General features: G+C 67.1%; 1 protein-coding gene across 1 annotated transcript; it reads left to right on the forward strand.

Moving 5' to 3' along the window:
- Window positions 1-1,320: 1,320 nt before the first annotated feature.
- NCKAP1L (NCK associated protein 1 like) lies at window positions 1,321-21,059 on the forward strand. Its single transcript, XM_026042787.1, has 31 exons — window positions 1,321-1,422; window positions 2,018-2,128; window positions 3,096-3,188; window positions 3,258-3,314; window positions 4,090-4,232; window positions 5,137-5,227; window positions 5,299-5,436; window positions 5,505-5,553; window positions 7,070-7,223; window positions 7,841-7,897; window positions 7,967-8,063; window positions 8,679-8,788; window positions 10,437-10,569; window positions 10,642-10,723; window positions 11,210-11,268; window positions 12,097-12,242; window positions 12,627-12,759; window positions 12,972-13,091; window positions 13,461-13,600; window positions 13,918-14,049; window positions 14,131-14,349; window positions 15,844-15,974; window positions 16,463-16,560; window positions 17,117-17,210; window positions 17,296-17,378; window positions 17,459-17,539; window positions 18,231-18,324; window positions 18,855-18,971; window positions 19,228-19,337; window positions 20,279-20,368; window positions 20,934-21,059. Exons 1-31 carry the CDS (start codon window positions 1,321-1,323, stop codon window positions 21,057-21,059), a joined length of 3,390 nt encoding a protein of 1,129 aa, XP_025898572.1.
- The last annotated feature ends 1,036 nt before the right edge of the window (window positions 21,060-22,095 follow it).

Raw genomic sequence — 22,095 nt, forward strand, 5'->3', positions numbered from 1 at the left:
GGGGACAGGGACCCCATGGGGGACACCTGGGGACACCTGGGGACTGACAACACTGGGGACACCTGGGGACAGGTGACACCTGGGGACACCTGGGGACCAGGATCACATGGGGGATGGGGATACGTGGGGGATGGGGACACCGGGGGACACCTGGGCACGGGGGGCACCGGGGGACAGGGACCACATGGGGGATGAGGACACCTGGGGACACCTGGGGAGCGGGGACACCTGGGGGATGGGGACATAGGGGATGGGGACACCTGGGGACAGGGACCACGTGGGCAATGGGGACAGGGACCACATGGGGGACACCTGGGGACACTTGGGGACAGGGACTATGTGGGAGACACCTGGGGACAGGGATCACATGGGGGATTGGGACAGAGACCATATAGGGGACACCTGGGGACAGCGACCACGTGGGGACACCTGGGGACCCCTGGGGACTGATAACACTGGGGACACCTGGGGACAGGGACCACATGGGGAGCACCTGGGGACAGGGGCCACAGTTGGCATTAGGTGGGCATGGATGGTGTTAGGTGGCCATCAATGGCATTAGGTGGCCTAGGTTGGCATTAGGTGGCCATGACTGGTGGTTCGTGGCCATAGTTGGCATTAGGTGGCTGTGGCATTAGGTGGCCTGTGGTCATATTTCCCATTAGGTGGCTATGGATGGCATTACGTGGCCAAGGTTGGCATTAGATGGCTGTGACCGGTGGCTCGTGGCCATAGTTGGCATTAGGTGGCCGTAGTTGGTATTAGGTGGCCATGGTTGTCATTAGGTGGCCATGGATGGCATTAGGTGGCCTAGGTTGGCATCAAGTGCCTGTAGCATTAGGTAGCCTGTGGCCGTAGTTGGCATTAGGTGGCCATCAATGGCATTAGGTGGCCTAGGTTGGCATTAGGTGGCCGTGACTGGTGGCTCGTGTCCATAGTTGGCATTAGGTGGCCATAGTTGGCATTAGGTGGCCATGGGTGGCATTAGGTGGCCCTGATGGTGGCTCATGGCCATGGATGGCACTAGGTGGCCCAGGCTGGTGACACTGACACTCCATGGCCACGGGTGGCATCATGACCCGCCGGCCCCCGGCCCAGCGTTTGGAGGTGGTGGCCAGTGTCCCACGGCGGTGCCACCCATGGGTGCCACCACACGGTGCCACCCACCCCGTGGTGCCACCGCGGGCGCCCGTGACGCGGCCGCGTGGGTGACGCCGGCGCCCGGAAGGGGAAGGGGAAGTCGGCGCCGGGGACGACGGGTGACGGCGACGTTGGGTGACGGGGACACCGGGTGACAAGGGGGACGTCGGGGACGCCGCCATGGCGCTGCCCTCCGTCTACCAGCACAAGCTGGCCGAGAAGCTGACGCTGCTCAACGAGCGGGGCCGCGGCGTCCTCGTGCGCCTCTACCACATCAAGAAGGTGGCGCCGGACGCCTGCGCCCCTGGGTGGGGGGCGCCCGGACGCCTGGGCCCTCCTTGGGGAGGGGGAGGGGATTGGGCAAGCCTGAGCCCCTTGGGGTGGGGATTGGGGCCCTCTTTGGGTGGGGGAAGGGCTGAGCCCGGACGCCTGGGCCCATCGTGGGGTGGGGGAAGGGATTGGGGAACCGGACGCCTGGGCCCTCCTTGGGGTGGGGGAGGGGCTGAGCCCGGACGCCTGGGCCCTCCTTGGGTGGGGGCAGGGATTGGGGACCCCGATGCTTTGGCCCCTTGGGGGGTGGGGGAAGGGATTGGGGACCCGGACGCCTGGGCCCTCCTTGGGTGGGGGAAGGGCTTGGGGTCCTGGGTGCCGGGGGTGTCGGGGGGGGGGGGGGGGACCCGGACGCCCGGACCCTGGGGGGTGGGGGGGGGGAAGGAGTTGGGGACCTCGATTCCTGAGCGCCCCCCCCCCACCCCGGGGTGGGGAGCCGGACGCCCGGGCCCCTAGGGTGGGGGAGGGAGGGAGCCGGGGTGGGGGGGGAAGGGCGGGCGGGGGAGCCCGGACGCCTGGGCCCGCGGGTGCTGAGGCCGGGGCGCAGAGCTGCGGGGACGCGCGGACGCGGCCGCCGCCGCTGGCAGACCGGGCGCTGGAGCCCTGCGCCCGCCTCCTGCACAAGAGGTTCCCGCAGCTGGAGGCGCGCGGCGGCGCGGTGAGGCGGCCCCGGCACCCCGGGACCGGCCTGGGGCACCCCGGGGCCCTGGCCTGTAGGGTGTCACCTCTGGGTCCCCATCCTGGGCCACCCCGGCGCCCGGCCTGGGGCACCCCGGGGCCCCTGGCCTGCTTGGGGTCACCCCCGAGTCCCCATCCTGGGGCACCCCGGGACCCCTGGCCTGCCCTGGGCCACTCCGGGATCCGGCCTGGGACACCCTGGGGTTCCTGTCCTGCCCTGGGCCACCACGGGGTCCCTGTCCTGCAGGGTGTCACCCCCAGGGCCCCATCCTGGGCCACCCCGGGACCCCGTCCTGGGCCACCCCGGGACCCCTGTCCTGCCCTGGGCCACCCTGGGGTCCCTGTCCTGCAGGGTGTCACCCCCAGGGCCCCGTCCTGGGTGCCTCCAATGTCTCCTGTCCTGGGTCACCCCCAGGTCCCCTACCCCAGGTCACCCCTATGTCCCCTGCCCTGGGTCCTCCCATGTCCCCTGCCCTGGGTGGCACAGGGTCCCTTGTCCTGGGTGATCTCCCAGTGTCCCCTACCCTGGGTCACCCAATGTCCCCTGCCCTGGGTCACCCCAGTGTCCCCTGTCCTAGGTCACCTCAATGTCCCCTACTCCAGATCACCCCAATGTCCCCTGCTCTGAGTCACCTCAATGTCCCCCGCCTGGGTGACTCCAATGTCCCCTATCCTGGGTCACCCCAATGTCCCCTACCCTGGGTCACCCCAATGTCCCCTGTGAGCCCATCCCAGCTGTCCCTGCTGTCCCCCATGTCCTCCCGGTGTCCCCTATGCCCAGCCCCCCCGCCACATGTCCCCACGGCCCCCAGCCCATGTCCCCCTGCTGTCCCACGTCCCCTTGGCCCCGGTGTCCCCATCACCCCGTGGGACCCCCCCAGTCCGTGTGTCCGTCCCCCCCCATCCCGGTGTCCCCCATCCCGTGTCACCCATGGGTGTCCCCGCAGGCCCAGCTGGGCCCGGTGCACAAGGCCAGGGGGGACATCGCCCGGGCGCTCGCCCCCTTCTACCACTCCTTCGTGGACCTGCTGGAGTTCAGGGTGAGACGGGGACCTTGTGGGGACACCGCGGTGGGGACACGCACCGGGTGACACGTCCTCCCCGGCCAGGACCACGTCTACGAGCTGCTCAACACCATCGACGCCAGCGACTGCTTCTTTGACATCGTGAGTGCGGCACCTATGGGTGCCACCCATAGGGTGCTGCGGGGTGCCAAGGAGGTGCCCAAGGGGGTGATCAGGCTGGTAGGATGGTCCCCAAGGGGGTCCCCAAGAAGATGCCCAAGGGGGTGCCCAAGGTGGGGACCAGACTGGTAGGATGGTCCCCAAGGAGGTGCCCAAGGAGGTGACCAGACTGGTAGGATGGTCCCCAAGGGGGTGCCCAAGGTGACCAGACTGGTAGGATGGTCCCCAAGGGGGTCCCCAAGAAGGTGCCCAAGGGGGTTGACCATGGTGGTAGGATGGTCCCCAAGAAGGTGCCCAAGGGGGTGCCCAAGGAGGTGACCAGACTGGTAGGATGGTCCCCAAGGGGGTGCCCAAGGTTCTTGGAAGGTGTCTGAGGAGACCTGGGGGTGCTCAGGAGGTGCTCAGGGTGCCCAGGAGGTGCTCAGGGTGCCCACAGGGTACTCCAGGGTGCCGGCAAGGTCCCAAGGTGGTGACCAAGGTGGCAGGATGGTCCCCTAGCAGGTGACAAGGGTGTTCAGAGGGTAGCTGGGGAGGTCCAGGGTTGCTCTGAGGGTGCCCAGGGTCCCCTGGCGATGCTCCAGGGTGCCAAGAAGGTGACCAAGGAGGTGGCTATGGTGGCAGAAAGGTGCCCAAGGAGATGCCCAGGGTACCCATAGGGCATCCCGGGGTGCTCGAGGTGCTCAGATGAGGTTCAGGGCGCTCAGGAGGTGCCTGAGGTGCCCACGTGCCCCAGCGCTCACGGCTGCCCCGTCCCCAGAACGTCAACTACGACTTCACCAAGGGCTACCTGGACCTGATTGTCACCTACGTGTCCCTCGTGCTGCTGCTGGCCCGCACCGAGGAGCGCCGGGTGCTCATTGGCCTGTACCACTGTGCCCACGAGATGATCCATGGCACCAGGTAGGCATCCGTGTCCTCGCCCCACCTGGATAGCCCCATGGCTCGTCCATCCCATGTCCCCAGGGTCCATCTCCAAGCGCTATCCCCGTGGGGACGGTCTCCAAGAACCGTCCTCATGGACCTTCCCCATTGGAGCTGCTCCAAGGTCTGTCGCCATGGACCATCTCCATCAGGAATGGTCCCTGACAGCAGTTCCCACCACCTGTCCCTTCTGAGTCAGCCCCCAAGGACTGTCCCTGTGGATCATCCCTGCCAGAGGGAGCCCCAAGGCCCATTGTCATGGACTGTCTCCACCAGGGGTAGACCCTGAGAACTGTCCCCATGGGCCGTCTCCACCAGAGCTGGCCCCAAGGTCCATCCCTTGACTGCCCTCCAGATACATCCCTTTGGACTGTCTCCAATGGCCATCCCTATGGACCATCCCCACCAACACTGACCCCAACATCCATCTCCATCCCCACCAAGATCCCCAACCCACCTCACTCAAACCACCTCACTGAGATCAATCCCTATGGCCCATTCCCACTAAGATCCTTCCCAAAGTCCGTCCCCATGGCCCTTCTCAATGGGATTGACCCCAGCGTCCATCCCTTTGACTCAGTCCCTTCAAGGCTGACCCCAACGTCCATCCCCATGGCCCATTCCCAATGGGATTGACTCCAATGTCCATCCCCATGCCCCAACCCCATCAAGACTGACCCCAACGTTCATCTCCATGACCCATTCCCAATGGGATTGACTCCAGTGTCCATCCCTATGGCCCAACCCCATCAAGAGTGACCGCGACGCCTGTCCCCGTGGCCCACCTCACCCCAGCTCCCCCTGAGGACCACCCCCCATGCCCCATCCCCTCCGGACCGGTCCCTACGGACCGTCCCCACCGCTGAGCTCCCCGTGCCCGCAGCGAGCCCAACTTCGCCCGCCTGGCCCAGATGGTGCTGGAGTACGACCACCCTCTCAAGAAGCTGGCGGAGGAGTTCGGGCCGCACACCAAGGTGGGCCGGGGCGCGCGGGGGCGGGTGCCAGGGCGCCCGGGCACCCTCACATGTCCCCTATGTCCCCCCAGGCGGTCACCAGCGCCCTGGCGTCCCTGCACTTCCTCTTCGCGCGGAGGAACCAGGGCGCCGAGCAGTGGCGGAGCGCCCAGCTCCTGAGCCTGCTGGGCACGGCGGGCACCATGCTGAGCCCGGCCAGCTCGGACACGGTGAGCGCCACCGCGCCGCGCGCCTGTCCTTGTCCCCGCGGGCCACCCGCTGATGCCACTGTCCCCAGGCGGCCTGCGAGTACCTGTCCCTGGAGGTGATGGAGCGCTGGATCATCCGTGAGTGCCCAGTGCGGGCGCGTCCCCAAGGCTGGCACGTGTCTCCCACCCCAATGGCCCTCGGTGCCCCATGGGCAGATGGCCCCAGAGCCCCGAGATTGCGTGGCTCGTGTCCCCACCACGTGGGTAGATGTCCCCATGGCTGGGTCCCCAACCCTGCAGCGTGACGTGGGCAGGTGTCCCCAGCCACACACGTGGTGGGGTCTCCAGTGGCACGTGGACACGTGTCCCCAGGGTCACATGGGGGTCCCCAGGGCTGGCAAACATCCCCAAGCCTTAGGGCAGGTGTCCCTGCAGGGGGACCAGCTGGCGGTGCTGGTGGTGGTGGCGTGGGTGCTGGTGCAGGTGGTGGTGCTGGTGGTGGTGCAGGTGGTGCAGGTGGTGGCATGGAGGCAGGTGGTGCTGGTGGTGGTGCAGATGGTGCTGGTGGTGGTAGAGGTGGTGGTGCTGGTTCAGGTGGTGCGGGTGGCACTGGCAGTGGTGGCACTGGTGGCAGTGGCGCGGGTGGCACTGGCGGTGGTGCAGGTGGTATGGGTGGCACTGGTGGTGGTGGCGCGGGTGGCACTGGTAGTGGTGGTGCAGGTGGCATGGGTGGCACTGGCGGTGGTGGCACTGGTGGCAGTGGCACAGGTGGCACTGGCGGTGGCATGGGTGGTGGCACTGGTGGTGGTGGCATGGGTGGCACTGGTGGTGGTGGTGTAGGTGGTGTGGGTGGCACTGGCAGTGGTGGCACTGGTGGCAGTGGCACAGGTGGCACTGGTGCAGGTGGTGGCACTGGCGGTGGCGCGGGTGGCACTGGCACTGGTGCAGGTGGTATGGGTGGCACTGGTGGTGGTGGCATGGGTGGCACTGGTGGTGGCACGGGTGGTGGCACTGGTGGCAGTGGCGCGGGTGGCACTGGCGGTGGTGCAGGTGGTATGGGTGGCACTGGTGGTGGTGGTGCGGGTGGCACTGGTAGTGGTGGTGCAGGTGGCATGGGTGGCACTGGCGGTGGTGGCACTGGTGGCAGTGGCGCAGGTGGCACTGGTGCAGGTGGTGGCACTGGTGGCAGTGGCGTGGGCGGCACTGGCAGTGGTGCGGGTGGCGGTGGCGCGGGTGGCACTGGTAGTGGTGGTGCAGGTGGCATGGGTGGCACTGGCGGTGGTGGCACTGGTGGCAGTGGCACAGGTGGCACTGGTGCTGGCATGGGTGGTGGCACTGGTGGTGGTGGTGTGGGTGGCACTGGTGGTGGCGCGGGTGGTGGCACTGTTGGTGGTGGCATGGGTGGCACTGGTGGTGGTGGTGCAGGTGGCATGGGTGGCACTGGCGGTGGTGGCACTGGTGGCAGTGGCACAGGTGGCACTGGTGCAGGTGGTGGCACTGGTGGCAGTGGCGCGGGTGGCACTGGCGGTGGTGCGGGTGGCGGTGGCGCGGGTGGCACTGGTGCAGGTGGTGGCGCGGGTGCCACTGGTGTCACTGGTGGCACCGGTGGCGCGGGTGGCGCGGCGCGGTGCCAGCGGCCGTGCCCCCCGCACAGTTGGCTTCCTGGCGTGCCCGGCGGCGCTGGCGGGCGCGCGCTGCCAGGAGCTGTGGCGCCGGGCGCTGCAGGGCACCCTGCGCGTCACCCTGCTGCGCGACGAGAGCCTGCCCGTGCACCGCGCCACCGAGGAGCTGCTGGGCGCCATGAAGGGGTGCGCGCCCTCCGCACAATGGGGGCTGCGTGCCCGGCTTGGGTGCTGGGGCTGCATCCTGGGTGCTGGGGTTGGGTTCTGGGTGCTGGTGTTGAGTGCTGGGTGCTGGGGCTGGGTGCTGGGGTTGGGTGCTGGGTGCTGGGGCTGCATCCTGGGTGCTGGTTTTGGGTGCTGGTGCTGGGTCCTGGGTGCTGGATCTGCATGCTGGGTGCGGGTACTGGGTGCTGGGTCTGCATCCTGGGTGCTGGTGCTGGGTCCTGGGTGCTGGGGTTGGGTGCTGGGTCTGGGTGCTGGGTGCTGGTTTTGGGTGCTGGTGTTGGGTCTTGGGTGCTGGGTCTGCATCCTGGGTGCTGGTACTGGGTGCTGGGTCTGCATGCATGGTGCTGGTTCTGGATGCTGGTGTTGGGTGCCAGTGTTGGGGTGCTGGGTGCTGCTTCTGGGTTCCGGGGTTGGGTGCTGGGTCTGCATCCTGGGTGCTATCCACGGGGTCCAAGTGCCACCCATGGGGTCCCAGTGTCACCTGTGGGGTCTCAGTGCCACCCACGGGATCTTGGTGCCACCTGCGGGGTCCCGGTGCCACCCATGGGCTCCCGGTGCCACCCGCGGGCTCTGGGCAGGTTCGGGAAGCGCGTGGCCGACGTCAAGGAGTGCAAGGAGCAGGCGGTGGCACACAGGTGGGTGCAGGGCGGGGACGTGGGTGGCCCCGGGGGACCCCGCGTCTCACCCCGCTGCGGTGCCCACAGCGGCGCCCTGCACCGCGCCCGGCGCGGGTACCTGCGCGGCGCCCTGCGCGAGCTCGAGGCGCTGCTGGCCGACCAGCCCGGGCTGCTGGCACCCAAGGTGACCGGGGGCACGGCGGGGGGACGGCGGGGTGGGTGGGTGCAGGTTGGGTGCGGGGGGTGGCTGCAGGGTGGGTGCACGGTTGGGTTCAGGGTGGGTGCAGGGGTTGGGTGCACAGCTTGGTGCAGGTTGGGTGCACAGCTGGATGCAGGGTGGATGTAGAGCTGGGTGCACAGTTGGGTGCAGGGTGGGTGCAGGGTTGGGTGCAGGGCTGGGTACCCAGTTGGGCGCACACCTGGGTGCAAGATGGTGCAGGATGGGTGCCCAGTTGGGTGCAAAGTGGGTGCATGGCTCGGACTGGGGGAGCAGCATGGGGCTGGGTGCAGGGGTTGGGTGCAGGGTTGGGTGCACAGTTGGGTGCAGGGCAGATGCGCAGCTTGGTGCATGGCTGGGTGCAATGTAGGTGTACAGCTGGGTGCCCACTTGGGTGCAGGACTGGGTGCCCAGCTGCGTGCAGGATGATGCAGCATGGGTGCCCAGCTGGGTGCAGGGCTGGGCGCAGCATGGGTGCCCAGCTGGATGCACAGCTGGGTGCAGCATGGGTGCCCAGTTGGGTGCAGGGCTGGGTGCAGCCAGCTGGGTGCCCGGGCTCAGCACCCGCTGCGCGGCGCCCAGGCGCTGCTCGTGTTCGTGGCGCTCTCGCTGGCCCGTGACGAGCTGCTGTGGCTGGCGCGGCACGCCGAGCACGTCACCAAGACCAGGGCGCCCGAGGACTTCGCCGACAGGTGCCCATGGGTGCCCCCGAGGTGGCACCGCTGGGTGGGCACCACCGGGGCGGGCAGCCACCGAGAGCTTCTACCGGGCGCCGGGGACACCGGAGGGTTTGGTGGGCACTGGTGGCACCTGGGGCAGTTTGGTGACGCTGGTGACGTTGAGGAACGTTGACACTGGTGACGTTGAGGTTCATCAGGCGCTGGTGGCATCTGGGTGGTCGGTGGGCATCAGCGGAACAGGGGGGTTCACTGGGCACTGGTGGCACTCTGGTGGCTTAGTGGGTACTGGTGGCACAGGGGGCTGTTGGTGACCTTGGTGGGGATTGATCAGGTGGCATCGGGAGGGAGTTGGTGGCACTGGGAAGTCCTCTGGGCCCCGACATCACCCAAGAGTTTGTGGGTGCTGGTGGCACTTGGGGTGATTGGTGGGCACTGGGGGCACTAGGAGCTTCATTGGGCACTGTTGGCACCTGGGACAGTGGTTGGGCCTTGGGTGACCCCGAGGGATATGGTGGGCACTGGTGGCACTGGCAGGACATGGTGGGCACCGGTATAGCCAGTTGGTGGCACTGGGAGGCTTGTTGGGCACTGAGGGCACCTGGGCTGGTTGTTGGGTCCAGGGTGGCACCTGTGGGTTTGGTGGCCCCGGCTAGAACCTAGGGGCCTTGGTGGGCACAGGTGACGTTGGCAGGACGTGCTGAGCGCCAGTGTCACCTGGGGTGGTGGGTGGCCCTGGCGGTGGCACGGGGATGCCCAGCCAGTCGGAGGGTGATGCCCGGCGCCGCGATGCCAAGGGCGGCGGTGTGGTGGCCGTGCCCCTGACGTCCCCGTATCCCTGCTGTCCCTGTGCCCCCGATGTCCCCGATGTCCTCATGTCCCTGCTGTCCTCATGTCCCCGCCGTCCCCGTGTCCCTGATGTCCCCGATGACCCCGATGTCCCCAATGTCCCCGATGTCCCCATGTCCCCGATGTCCCCCATGTCCTCGCTGTCCCCGTGCCCCTGCTGCCCCTGTGCCCCTGTCCCCGATGTCCCCACCGTCCCCGTGTCCCTCATGTCCCTGACGTCCCCATGTCCCCGATGTCCCCGTGTCCCTGCCCTCCTCGTGTCCCCGCCGTCCCCATGCCCCTGCTGTCCCCATGTCCCCACTGTCTCTGTGTCCCTGCCATCCCCATGCCCCTGATGTCCCCATGCCCCCGATGTCCCCAACGTCCCCGATGCCCCTGTGCCCGCGATGTCCCCACCGTCCCCGTGTCCCTGATGTCCCCGTGTCCCTGATGTCCCCGATGCCCCTGCCGTCCGTGTGTCCCTGATGTCCCTGATGTCCCCACATCCCTCCTGTCCCCGTGTCTCTGATGTCCCTGTGCCCCCGATGTCCCTGATGTCCCCACATCCCTCCCGTCCCCGTGTCCCTGATGTCCCTGCCGTTCCCGTGTCTCTGATGTCCCTGTGCCCCCGATGTCCCCAATATCCCCCATGCCCCCGATGTCCCCGATGTCCCCGATGTCCCCGATGCCCCCGTGCCCCCAATATCCCCGTGTCCCTGCCACCCCGATGCCGCCGCCGTCCCCGTGTCCCCGATGTCCCTGCCGTCCCCATGTCCCTGCCGTCCCGGTGTCCCCGCTGTCCCCGATGCCCCCGCCGCCGCCGCGGTGCCCGCAGCCACGTGGCCGAGCTGCTGCTGCTGCTGGAGCGGCTGCGGGCGCTGGTGCGCCGCGGGGCGCCGCTGCTGCGCCGCTACCACGCCGCCTTCCTGGCGCGCTTCGACGCGCTCGTGCTCAGCGACGTCCTCCAGGTAGCCGGCGGCGGGCGCGGGCGCGCCGCGGGCACCCATGGGTGCCACCCCGACCGCCGCCGCCGCCCGCAGAACCTCTCCGTGTGCCCCGAGGAGGAGTCCGTCATCCTGTCGGCCTTCGTGCGCTCGCTCTCCGCGCTCTCCCTCAAGGAAGGTGGGGGGCGGCCGCGGCCCGCGGGGACGTGGGTGGCACCGGCCCCTGGGTGTCCTCGGGGGCCCCCCCCCACCTTGGTGCCCCTCGTTCCATGGGTGCTCACAGAGGGACCCCTACATTGGCACCCCCGGGCTGGCACCCCCGCTTTGGCGCCCTACCCTGGGGCCCCCACGTTCACACGCCCGAATTGGCGCCACCCACGTTGGCACCCCTCGTCTTGGCACCCCCAGGTCGATACCTGGAGGGCACCCCAGGTTGGCTCTCCAATACGGACAGTCCCAAGTGGGTGCCCCCATCTTGGCACCCCCAAAACCACCTCCCCCGTATCCCCGCACCCCATCCCTGGAGCAGCTTCCCCCAGTTTGGTACCCACCACCCTGGTCCCTCCCATGTCCCTGCTGCGTCCCCCGTGTCCCCCTGTGTCCCCCCATGTCCCCCGTGTCCCCCCGTGTCCCCCGTGTCCCCCACGGCTCCGTGTCCCCGCAGTGGATGACAAGGAGCCCTTGGACTTCGCGCCTCTGCGCCTGGACTGGTTCCGGCTGCAGGTGCCACCCGTCCTCGTCCCTGTCCCGTCCCCACCCTGGTCCCCGTCCTCGTCCCCATCCCCGCTGCCCTCCTGGTCCCTCTCCATGACTGTCCCCGTGTCCATCCCCATCCTTGTCCCCATCCCCATCCTTGTCCCCATCCCCATTCTTGTTCCCATCCCCATCCGTGTCCCCATTCCCATCTTTGTCCCTGTCCCCATCCTCCCTGTCACCATTCCTTTCCCCTTCCCCATGGTCTTGACCATCCTTGTTCCTCTCCCTGTCTCCGACCCTCCCTAGTTCCCAACCTTCTCCCTGTCCCCATCCCATCCCCATCCTTGTCCCCATCCCCATCTTTGTCCCTGTCCCCATCCTCCCTGGCGCCATTCCTTTCCCCTTCTCCGTGGTCTTGACCATCCTCGTTCCCGTCCTTGTCCCCAACCCTTCCTAGATCCCAACCTTCTCAGGTTGGACCCGTCCTCGTCCTCACATCCATCCCTGTCCTCATCATTGTCTTGGTCCCCATTTTCTTCCCCTTCTCCATAGACTTCCCCATCCTTGTTTCTGTCCCCAACCCTCCCTAATTCCCAACCTTCTCCCTGTCCCCATCCCCATCCTTGTCCCCATCCCCATCTTTGTCCCTGTCCCCAACTCTCCCTAGTTCCCAACCTTCTCCCTGTTCCCATCCCCATCCTTGTCCCCATCCCCATCCTTCTCCCTGTCCCCATCCCCATCCTTGTCCCCATCCCCATCCTTGTCCCTGTCCCCATTCCCTTCCCCTGTCTCCACCCCCAGTGGGTCCCCTAGCCCTTCTGTCCCCTCCCAGCTCTGTCCCCTTGTCCCCCCAAGGCCTACACGAGCGTGGCCAAGGCCGCCCTGCCGCTCAGCAGCAACCCCGACGTGGGCCGCGTCATGAACCTCATCGTCTTCCACACCAAGCTCCTCGACTCCCTCGAGGACCTGCTGGCCGAGACCTCGGACCTCTCGGACCTCTGGTGACCATCAGCACCATGGACCCCCCACTGGGGCCCTCCTGGGCTGGAGCAATGGGGATAGGGAGGGATGGAGGTAGCCGTGGTGGGATATGTCACCTATGGGAGAAGGTGGGACCACATGAGGACATGGAGGGGGGATGGGGGTACAGATGGACGCAGGCATGGGGACACATACAGGTGTGGGACACAGGTGTGGGGACAAGGGGACGTGGACACGGGGGTCATCACATGGGTCTGGAGCCCTGCACGTGCATATGGAGACAAGTGTGGGAATGGGGACGTGCAGGTAGACATGGGGACACAGGGACACAGCAGACACAGGGAGAAGGACAAGGACAAGATGCAGGTGACCAGAGAGAGCCTCTTGTGTCCCCTCGCACGTAGCTTCTACCCTCGCTCCGTGGAGAAGATGTTCTCGGCCACCATGGAGGAGCCCTCGATGCTGCGCTACAGCATCGCCTTCCCCCTGCTCTGCAGCCACTTCTCCCACTGCCTCCACCCCATGTGTCCTGAGGAGGTGGGTCCCACCGGGACGAGGAGGGGACACAGGGACACCTCTCCAGGGCAGGGGCAGCGATGGCCGTGGTGGCCACGTGTGGTGGCATGTGATGGACAATGACATGCATGACCCTGAGGCTCGTGGTGGCGGTTGTGGTGGCAGCGCCGGGGCATGTGGAGCCGCGGGCCCTGCACGGTGCCCACGGGGATGCCACGGTTCTCCCGCTGCAGTATCCCCAGCTGGAGGCGACGGCGCTGGGGCTGTGCGACAAGTTCCTGGAGGAGATCGCCCGACAGGCCAGCACCTGCATCATGGACGCCTGCGCCGAGCAGCACAACCTCAGCGAGCAGGTGAGGGCCCTGGTGGCCTTTGGGGTCTTGGTGAGCTCCGTGGTCTCCAGGGCCTCCACGGCCTTTGATTCTTCATGGTCTCTATGGTGTCCACGGCCCTTGGGCTCTCCATGGCCTTGGGTTTCCATGACGTCCATGGTCTCCGTGGCCTTTGGGGTCTTGTGGCCTCCATGACTTCCAGCATCTCCATGATCTCTGTGGCCTCCATGGCCTCTATGGCCTTGGCATGGGAAAGACCACGGTGAGGAGAAGACCTGGGTATGGCCCTGATGCCACCTTGGGGACCGTGGCCCCTGCTCCTGAAGACCCCGAAGGCCAGGTTGTCCTCAGTGCCATGGCCTGTCCTAACCTACCGCCCATGGCTGGCAGCTGCTGCCCAAGCACTGCGCCTCCACCGTCAGCAAGGCCCGCAACAAGAAGGCCACCAAGCAGATGTCCAAGAACCGGGAGCCCGAGCGGGACAAACCCGGCACCGAGAGCCAGAGGAAGGACCGGACCTTGACCACCAAGTGAGAGCAGGGCGGGGAGCGCAAGACCATGGGTGTAGGGTGGGGAGCACCAGGGCCCTGGGTGCGGGTGGGGTGTGACACGAGCATGACAGGGGTGTCCATGGGGGTGACGTGGTCATGGGTGGGGATCTGGTGCAGATACCGCACGTGACATGGGCATGGATGCGGTGGGAAGGTGGCATGGCCATGAGCATGACGTGACAGGACCATGGCGCGGCCAATGGTGTGGTATGAGCAGGACATGGACGTGGCATCCATGGGGGTGACACCTCCATAACGGGTCCATGACATGGCGTGGTGGCCCCTGTCCCCTCCAGCATGGACAAGCTGCACCTGACGCTGTCCGAGCTCTCCCTGAGCCTCAACCACGTTCCCAACTTCACCGTCTTCGAGCACACGGTGACCCCGGCCGAGTACCTCAGCAGCCACCTGGAGACGCGCTTCGCCAAGTAGGACCAGCCATGAGGGCCCTGCTGGGACCCCGGGAGCTGCCACCTCAGCTCTTGATCTGTCCCCATCGCGTCCCCCAGGGCCATCGTGGCCATGGCCGCCTACAACCAGGCCACGCAGGAGGTGGCCCGGCCCTCGGAGGTGCTTGTGGGGCTGGGCGCCTACACGACCTTCATCCACTCGCTGGGCCACCTGGTGGGCCTGGACACGGGGCGCCTGGTCCGCGGGGTGCTCCTGCAGCAGACGCAGCCCCGCGACGCCGCCGGCGAGCAGACGCTCACCACCATCTACACCAACTGGTGGGCGCCCCGGGGTGCCCGCGGCGCCCACGGGGCGAGGAAGGGGTGGAGAGCAACGGGTGGGAGCGAGGGGCCGTGGAGGTGGGGTGGGACCTCCGTGGGGTTGTGTCCCCCCATCCTGGTGTGGGGGTCCTTGGTGCTGTGGGTGCTGGTGACGTGTGTCCCAGTTCTCCGGGCTCCTCAGCGTCATGGGTGCTGGTGCCATGGGTGCTGTGGGTGCTGGTGCTGTTGGTGCTGGTGACGTGTGTCCAGGTGCCCCAGGCTCCTCAGGACTGTGGGTGCTGGTGCTGTGGGTGCTGGTGACGTGTTCCAGTGCCACGGACTCCTTGGTGCTGTGGGTCCCCATGCCATGGGTGCTGTGGGTGCTGGTGGTCCTGCTGACGTGTGTCCCAGTGCCACGGGCTCCCCAGTGTCATGGGTGCGGGTGCCATGGGTACTGTGGGTGCTGGTGCTGTTGGTCCTGCTGATGTGTGTCCCAGTGCCACGGGCTCCTCAGTGTCATGGGTGCTGGTGCCATGGGTGCTGGTGCTGTGGGTGCTGGTGACGTGCGTCCTGGTGCCCCAGGCTCCTCAGGACTGTGGGTGCTGGTGCTGTGGGTGCTGGTGACGTGTTCCAGTGCCACGGACTCCTTGGTGCTGTGGGTCCCCATGCCATGGGTGCTGTGGGTGCTGGTGGTCCTGCTGACGTGTGTCCCAGTGCCACGGGCTCCTCAGTGTCATGGGTGCTGGTGCCATGGGTGCTGGTGCTGTGGGTGCTGGTGACGTGCGTCCTGGTGCCCCAGGCTCCTCAGGACTGTGGGTGCTGGTGCTGTGGTGACGTGTTCCAGTGCCATGGACTCCTTGGTGATGTGGGTGCTGGTGCTATGGGTGCTGTGGGTGCTGTGGGTCCTGGTGACGTGTGTCCTGGTGCCTGGTGTCCTCAGCAGCGTGGGTCCTGGTGCCATGGGTCCCCACTCCACGGGTGCCAGTGCCCTGGGCTTTGTGGTGCCGTGGGTGCTGCGCCCGGGCACCCCAGCACCCCGCTGCAGGTGTGGGTGCTCGTGCAGTGGCTCCCGCAGGGCTGGGGGGGTCCCGGAGCCAGGGGTCCTGTCGTGCCCTGGGTGCCAGTGCCGCGGGTGCCACGGTGCCACAGGCGCTGCCACCTTGACTGGGGTGCCGTGTGCCCCCCGGCACTGCCCCATGGGTGCCAAGGCGCCACGGGCGCTGGTACCTTGGCTGCTGCAGCCTGGGGGTGCTGCATGCCCCCCGACATTGCCCCATGGGTGCCAAAGTACCATGGGCACTGGTACCTGGGCTGTGGGTGCTGCTTGCCCCCCGGGGCTGCCCCATGGGTGCCACGGTGCCGCGGGCACTGGCACGTCATCTGTGGGTGCCGCGTGCCCCCCGGTGCTGCCCCATGGGTGCCAGGGTGCCATGGGTGCTGGCACCTGGGCTGCGGGTGCCTCGTGCCCCCCGGGGGTGCCGGTGGCGCGTGGCAGCCCGCGGGTGCCCGCAGGTACCTGGAGGCCCTGCTGCGCCAGGCCAGCAGCAGTGCCATCGTGCTGGCGCCCGCCCTGCAGGCCTTCGCCACCGTGCCGCGCGACGGCGAGCCCGGCTTCAGCGCCGCCGAGTTCTCCGACATCGCCGGTGAGCGCCGAGGGGACGCCTGGGGACGCCTGGGGACACCTGCGGACAGCCTGGGGACACCCTGGGGACCTCTGGGGACCTCTGGGGACACCACGGGGACATCCTAGGGACACCTGGGGACACCGTGGGGACACCTGGGGACCTCTGGGGACATCCTGGGGACACCTGGGGACGTCCTGGGGACACCTGGGGACCTCTGGGGACACCCTGGGGACACCTGGGGACGTCCTGGGGACACCTGGGGACACCTGGGGACCTCTGGGGACACCCTGAGGACACCCTGGGAACATCCTAGCCCTGCTGTGGGGACACGGTGGGGATGCCATGGGGACACCCAGGGACACTGCGTGGGCACAGCGGGGGCACCCTGGGGACACAGCAGGGATGCCATGGGGACATTGTGGGGACACCCTGGGGACACTGTGGGGCACTGTGAGGACACCCTGGGGACACTGTGGGGACCTCCCGGTGACATCTCCGTTGGGCAGAGATGCGGGCGCTGGCCGAGCTCATCGGGCCCTACGGCATGAAGTTCCTGAGCGACAACCTCATGTGGCACGTGGGCTCCCAGGTCGGGGAGCTGAAGGTGGGGCTGGCATGGGTGCTGGGGTGGGTGCTGGGGTGCTGGGGTGGGTGCTACGGGTGGATGGTGGTGGTGGCCACCAGGGCATGGGGCTGGGGCTGGAGGTGGACACGGGCCTTGGGGCTGGATCTGGGTGCTGGATGCTGGGATGGGTGCTGGATGTGGGCACTGGGTACTGGGGCTGGGTGCTGGGGCTGGGTGCTGGATCTGGGCACTGGGTCTGGGAACTGGGTGCTGGGGCTGGGTGCTCTGTGCTGGGTCTTGGCACTGGATCTGGGCACTGGGTGCTGGACCTGGGCACTGGGTGCTGGATCTGGGTGCTGGTTCTGGGCATTGGGTGCTGGATCTGGGCACTGGGTGCTGGATCTGGGCACTGGGTGCTGGGCACTGGGTGCCAGGTCCGAGCCCTGTGCCAGGGTTGCTGGATGTCAGCCCCATAACCAGAGACCACCCTGCCCCCTCGAATCATCCAGTGTTTGGGTGGGCGCGAGGGACCAGCACCCATGGGTGCCGCCTGGCTGGGCGCCGCCCCCAGTGCCACCTGCCTGCCCCCCTGCAGAAGCTGGTGAGGGAGAACATGGACACGCTGGTGCAGCTGCGCGCCGGGGCCACCAAGCCCGAGCAGATGGCAGCCCTGGTGCCACGGCTGAGCTGTGAGTGCTGGCGGGGTGCCCAACACGGGCAAACACCCCTGGCACCCATGGGTGCCCCGCTGAGCGCCCCCGTGCCGTGCCGCAGCCGCCGACAACGTGCTCAAGCGCATGACCATCGTGGGCGAGATCCTGAGCTTCCGCGCGCTGGCGCAGCAGGGCCTGCGGGAGGTGGGTGCCACCGCGGGGGGCGAGGGGTGCCCGCGCCCGCGCGCCTCACCCCGTGCCCCCCCGCCCCGTGCCACCCCCAGGTCTTCTCCCAGCACTGCCCCTTCCTCGCGGGCCCCATCGAGTGCCTGGTGGACGGGGTGACGCCCGACACCGACATGCAGGTGGGCGCCGCGGGGGGGATTGGGGGGCGCCATGTGGCGCTGCGTGGCACTGCGTGGCATTGTATGGCATTGGTGGCATTGCACGGCACTGTGGCATTGCACGACACTGCATGTCATTGAGTAGTGTTGCATGGCACTGCGTGGCATTGCATGGCACTGGATGGCACTGGATGGCCCTGGTGGCATTGCATGGCACTGCGTGGCACTAGCGTCGTTGCATGGCATTGCATGTCATTGAGCAGTGTAGCATGGTGCTGCGTGGCACTGCATGGCGCTGGTGGCATTGCATGGCACTATGTGACAATGCATGGCACTGCGTGGCACTAGCGTCGTTGCATGGCACTGCATGTCATTGAGCAGTGTAGCATGGCACTGTGTGGCACTGGATGGCACTGGATGGCCCTGGTGGCATTGCATGGCACTGCGTGGCACTAGCGTCGTTGCATGGCATTGCATGTCATTGAGCAGTGCAGCATGGCACTGTGTGGCACTGGATGGCACTGCGTGGCGCTGGTGGCATTGCCTGGTGCTGCATGGTGCTGGTGTCCCCACGCATGGCAGCACCCAGGGTCCCTGCACACCCAGCCACCCTTGGGCTCCGCGCAGCCACTGGGTCCCACCGAACATGGCCAGCGCCCGTCCCGGCACCCTGGGGTGCCAGCGCCCAGCCTGTCACCCCTCGTCCCTCCAGGTCGCCCTGAGCATCTTCGAGGTGGCGTCGGCCGCGGGCATCCCCTGCGAGATCGACCCCGCGCTCGTGGCCGTCCTGGCCAGCAGCAAGACGGGTACAGGGTGGCCCTGCGCCCGAGGGCGACCGTCCCTGCCACCCTCCGCGGGTCCCTCCGCGGGTCCCTCCTCGGACCCCCGGCCCTGGGATCTCCTGCCCTGCAATGTCCCCCCTGGGGCATCTGGGACCCCTTTGTCCCCATGTCCCCCCGGGGCCTCTCTCATGTCGCCTCCATGGGTCCCTGCTGATTGTCCCCTCCCTCGGACCCCCCTGGAGCCCTCCTTGGGTGGCTGCCGGTTGTCACCTCGGCAGGGTCCTCTGGGTCCCTTCCCTGGGGCTTCTACCATGTGTCACAGCCCCAGGACTCCTGGGTCCCCTCCCTGKGACCCCCACCCCATGTCACCTCTGTAGGACCCCAAGTMCCCTCCCCAGGACCCCCACCCTTTGCCAGGTCCCTGGGTCCCCCTGGGTCTCCTTCCTGGGACCCCCATCCCATGCCACCTCCCTGAGTCCCACGGTCCCCTCTTTGGACCCCTGTCCTGGGTCACCTCCCCGGCACCCAACGGGTGTCCCCTGTGTGCGGGGCAGAGGGCCCGTCCCCGGAGGAGGACTACAAGGTGGCCTGTCTGCTCTTGGTCTTCGTGGCCGTGGCCCTGCCCCTGCTGGCCTCCGACCCGGCCTCCGTCTACAACACGGAGATGGACGGTAAGGGTGGTCCGGGCTGTGGTGGCACCACGGGGCCCTGGTGACGTGTCCACCCCGAGGGGACAGGACAGGACGGAGCCAGCTCACGTGGCGTCACGTTGTCCCCATGTGTCCGTGGCCTCCAAGCCTGGCTGTAGCTCATAGCCATGTCCGAGGGACAGTGGAGATGGATGTCACCTGCTCTGGAGCAGAGCTGGGGACACTGGAGGGTCCCAGTGCAGGGGGTACCCCAATGTCACCTGCTCTGTTGCCCCAGGTTACAACAACAACATCCACTGCCTGGCCAAGGCCATCATCCACGTGTCGGCCGCGCTCTTCACCATCCACAAGAAGAACATCGAGACCCACCTCAAGGAGTTCCTGGTGGTGAGAGCTGCTGGGGCCGTGGCTGGGACAGCCTGGGGTGGCCAGCGTCCCGAGGTGGCCATTGGGCTGAGCTGGGCATCAGCCGGGGTTTGGTACCATCTAGAGGTGGCCATTGTCCTGGGGTGGGCCACAGTCCTTGAGTTGACTCCATCCTGAGGTGGCCACCATCCTGGGGTGGTCATTGTCCTAGGGTGGCCATTGTTCTAGGCTAGGCACAATCCTTGAGTTGGCACTATCCCATGGTGGCCACCGTCTTGCAGTGGGCACCATCCTGGGGTGTCCATCTTCCCGGAGTGGGCACTGTCTTTGAGTTGGTACCATCTTGGGGTGTCCATGGTCCTGGGGCATCCATAGACCTAGGGGTGTCCACCATCCTGGGCTGTGCATCATCCTGGGTTGTCCATCATCCTGGGGTGTACATCATCCTGGGATGCTTTGTGTATTGTGGTGGGCACCATGCTGGACCATCACACTGGGTTGTCCATCATCTTGGAGTGCCCATCATCCTGGGGTGTCCATCATCTTGGGGTGCCCATCATCTTGGGTTGTCCATCATCCTGGGGTGTCCATCATCCTGAGGTGTCCATCACACTGGGGTGTCCATCATCTTGGAGTGTCCATCATCCTGAGGTGTCCATCATCCTGGGGTGACCATTGCCCTGGGTTGTCCATCGCGCTGGCATGGCCGTTGGGTTGTGGTGGGCACCACCCTGCGCTCAGCATCATCCTGGTGTGTCCATCACCCAGGGTTGGGCCCCATCCTAAAGCGGGCAGTGTCCATGACCACCTACGTGCCCACCACGCTGGCACCGCCACCCTCCCGGGGCCACCGCGGTGTGTCCAATGCCCCGGACAGTCCCCAGCTGTGGATCCCCCAGCCCCCCCGCCCCAGCCCCTGCCCCGCGGGCACCCACGGGGTGCTGAGCACCCTGTGTCCCCAGCTGGCCTCCACCAGCCTCCTGCAGCTGGGCCAGGAGCCGGACAGGGCGCGCGCCAGGAACCGCGACTCCGTGTGCCTGCTGCTGCAGCTGGTGAGCGTCCCCGCGGGGGCACCTGCTGTCCCCGAGGTGGCACCCTCCCTGGGGTAGAACCCATCATCCCTAGGGTGTCACCTCCCATCCCCGAGGTGTCACCCACCATCCTAGGGGGGTTACCCACCATCCTTGAGGTGTCACTCCCCTTCCCCAAGGTGTCACCCCCACCCCTGTGGTGTCACTCCCCATCCCTGGGGTGCCACCCGCCACCCCCGAGGTGCCACCCACCATCTCCAGGTTGTCACCCACAATCCTCAAGGTGTCGCCCACCATCCTAGGGGGGTCACCCCCATCTTCAAGGCGTCACCCCCCACCCCTGAGGTGTCACCCCCCATTCCCAGGGTGTCACCCCCCCATCCCTGCAGTGTTACCCCCCAACCTGTGTCCCCACCCGCGTCCCCGCGCATTGGCATGCATGCGGCGCGCTGCCCGCGCTGCCAAGCAATCTAAATGCAAATGCGCCCAGCGTCCACCCCGGGCGGGGGGGGGGACGGGACGCATGCTCCGCCTGCCCCCCCCACCCCGCGTCACCCGCCCATGGCGCCCGTGTCCCCGTCCCCAGCTGGTGGCCGAGTCGTCCTTCCTCACGGTGGACATGCTGGAGCGCTGCTTCCCCTACGTGCTGCTGCGCAACGCGTACCGCGAGGCGTGCCGCGAGAGCCTGCTGGCGCGCGCGCCCGCCCACTGAGCGCCCCGCGGGACCCCTCTGGGCCTGCTGGGGGCCCTCGGCACCCGCTGGGCCCCTCGGCACCCGGCTGGGCCCCTCAGCACCCGGCTGGACCCTCTGCTCCTAGTTGGAGCCCTTTGTACCTGGTTGAACCCCTCTGCACCCAGCCAGACCCCTTTGCACCCTGCTGGACCCCTCTGCACCCAGCTGGGCCCCTTTGCACCTGGTTGGAGCCCTTTGCACCTGGGTGAACCCCTTTGCACCCAGCCAGACCCCTTTGCACCCTGCTGGACCCCTCTGCACCTAGTCGAACCCCTTTGCGCCCAGCTGGGCCCCTCTGCTCCTGGTTGAACCCCTTTGCACCCAGCTAGACTCCTTTGCACCCAGCTGGACCCCTTTGCACCTGGTCGGGCTCCTTTGCACCTGGTTGGACCCCTCTGCACCCAGCTGGGCCCCTTTGCACCTGGTTGGACCCCTCTGCTCCTGCTTGGGCCCCTTTGCACCCAGCTGGGTCCCTTTGCACCCATCCAGTCCCCTTTGCACCCATCATATTCCTTTTGCACCCACCCTGTCCCCTTGAACCTATTCGATCCCCTTGACACCCATCTGGTCCCCTTTGAACCTATCTGGCCCCCTTGCACCCAGTCAGGCCTCTGTGCACCCATCCAGTACTCCTTGCGCCCATCTAGTACCCTTTGCACCTATCCGGTCCCCTTGCACCCATCTGGTTCCCTTTGAACCCACACGGTCGCCTTTGAACCTACCCGGTCCCCTTTACACCCATTCATTTCCCTTTGCACCCATCTGGTCCCCTTGGCACCCATCAGGTCCCCTTTGAACCTATATTGTTCCCTTTGCTCCCATCTGGTCTCCTTTCCACCCATCTGATCCCCTTGCACCCATTTGGTCTCCTTGCACCCAAGCAGTTTCCTTTGCACCCATACAATCCCCTTTGCACCTTCTTGGTCACCCAGTGTCCTTGCAGCCACCTTTGTGGTGAGCCGGTCCCCTGGCACCCACCCTGGTGGCCTCGCACTGACCGGGTCCCCATGCACTG

Source organism: Nothoprocta perdicaria, unplaced genomic scaffold (genome assembly GCF_003342845.1).
Source record: "Nothoprocta perdicaria isolate Ctin4 unplaced genomic scaffold, notPer1 scaffold_314, whole genome shotgun sequence".
In the NCBI taxonomy this organism is placed as follows: Eukaryota; Metazoa; Chordata; class Aves; order Tinamiformes; family Tinamidae; genus Nothoprocta; species Nothoprocta perdicaria.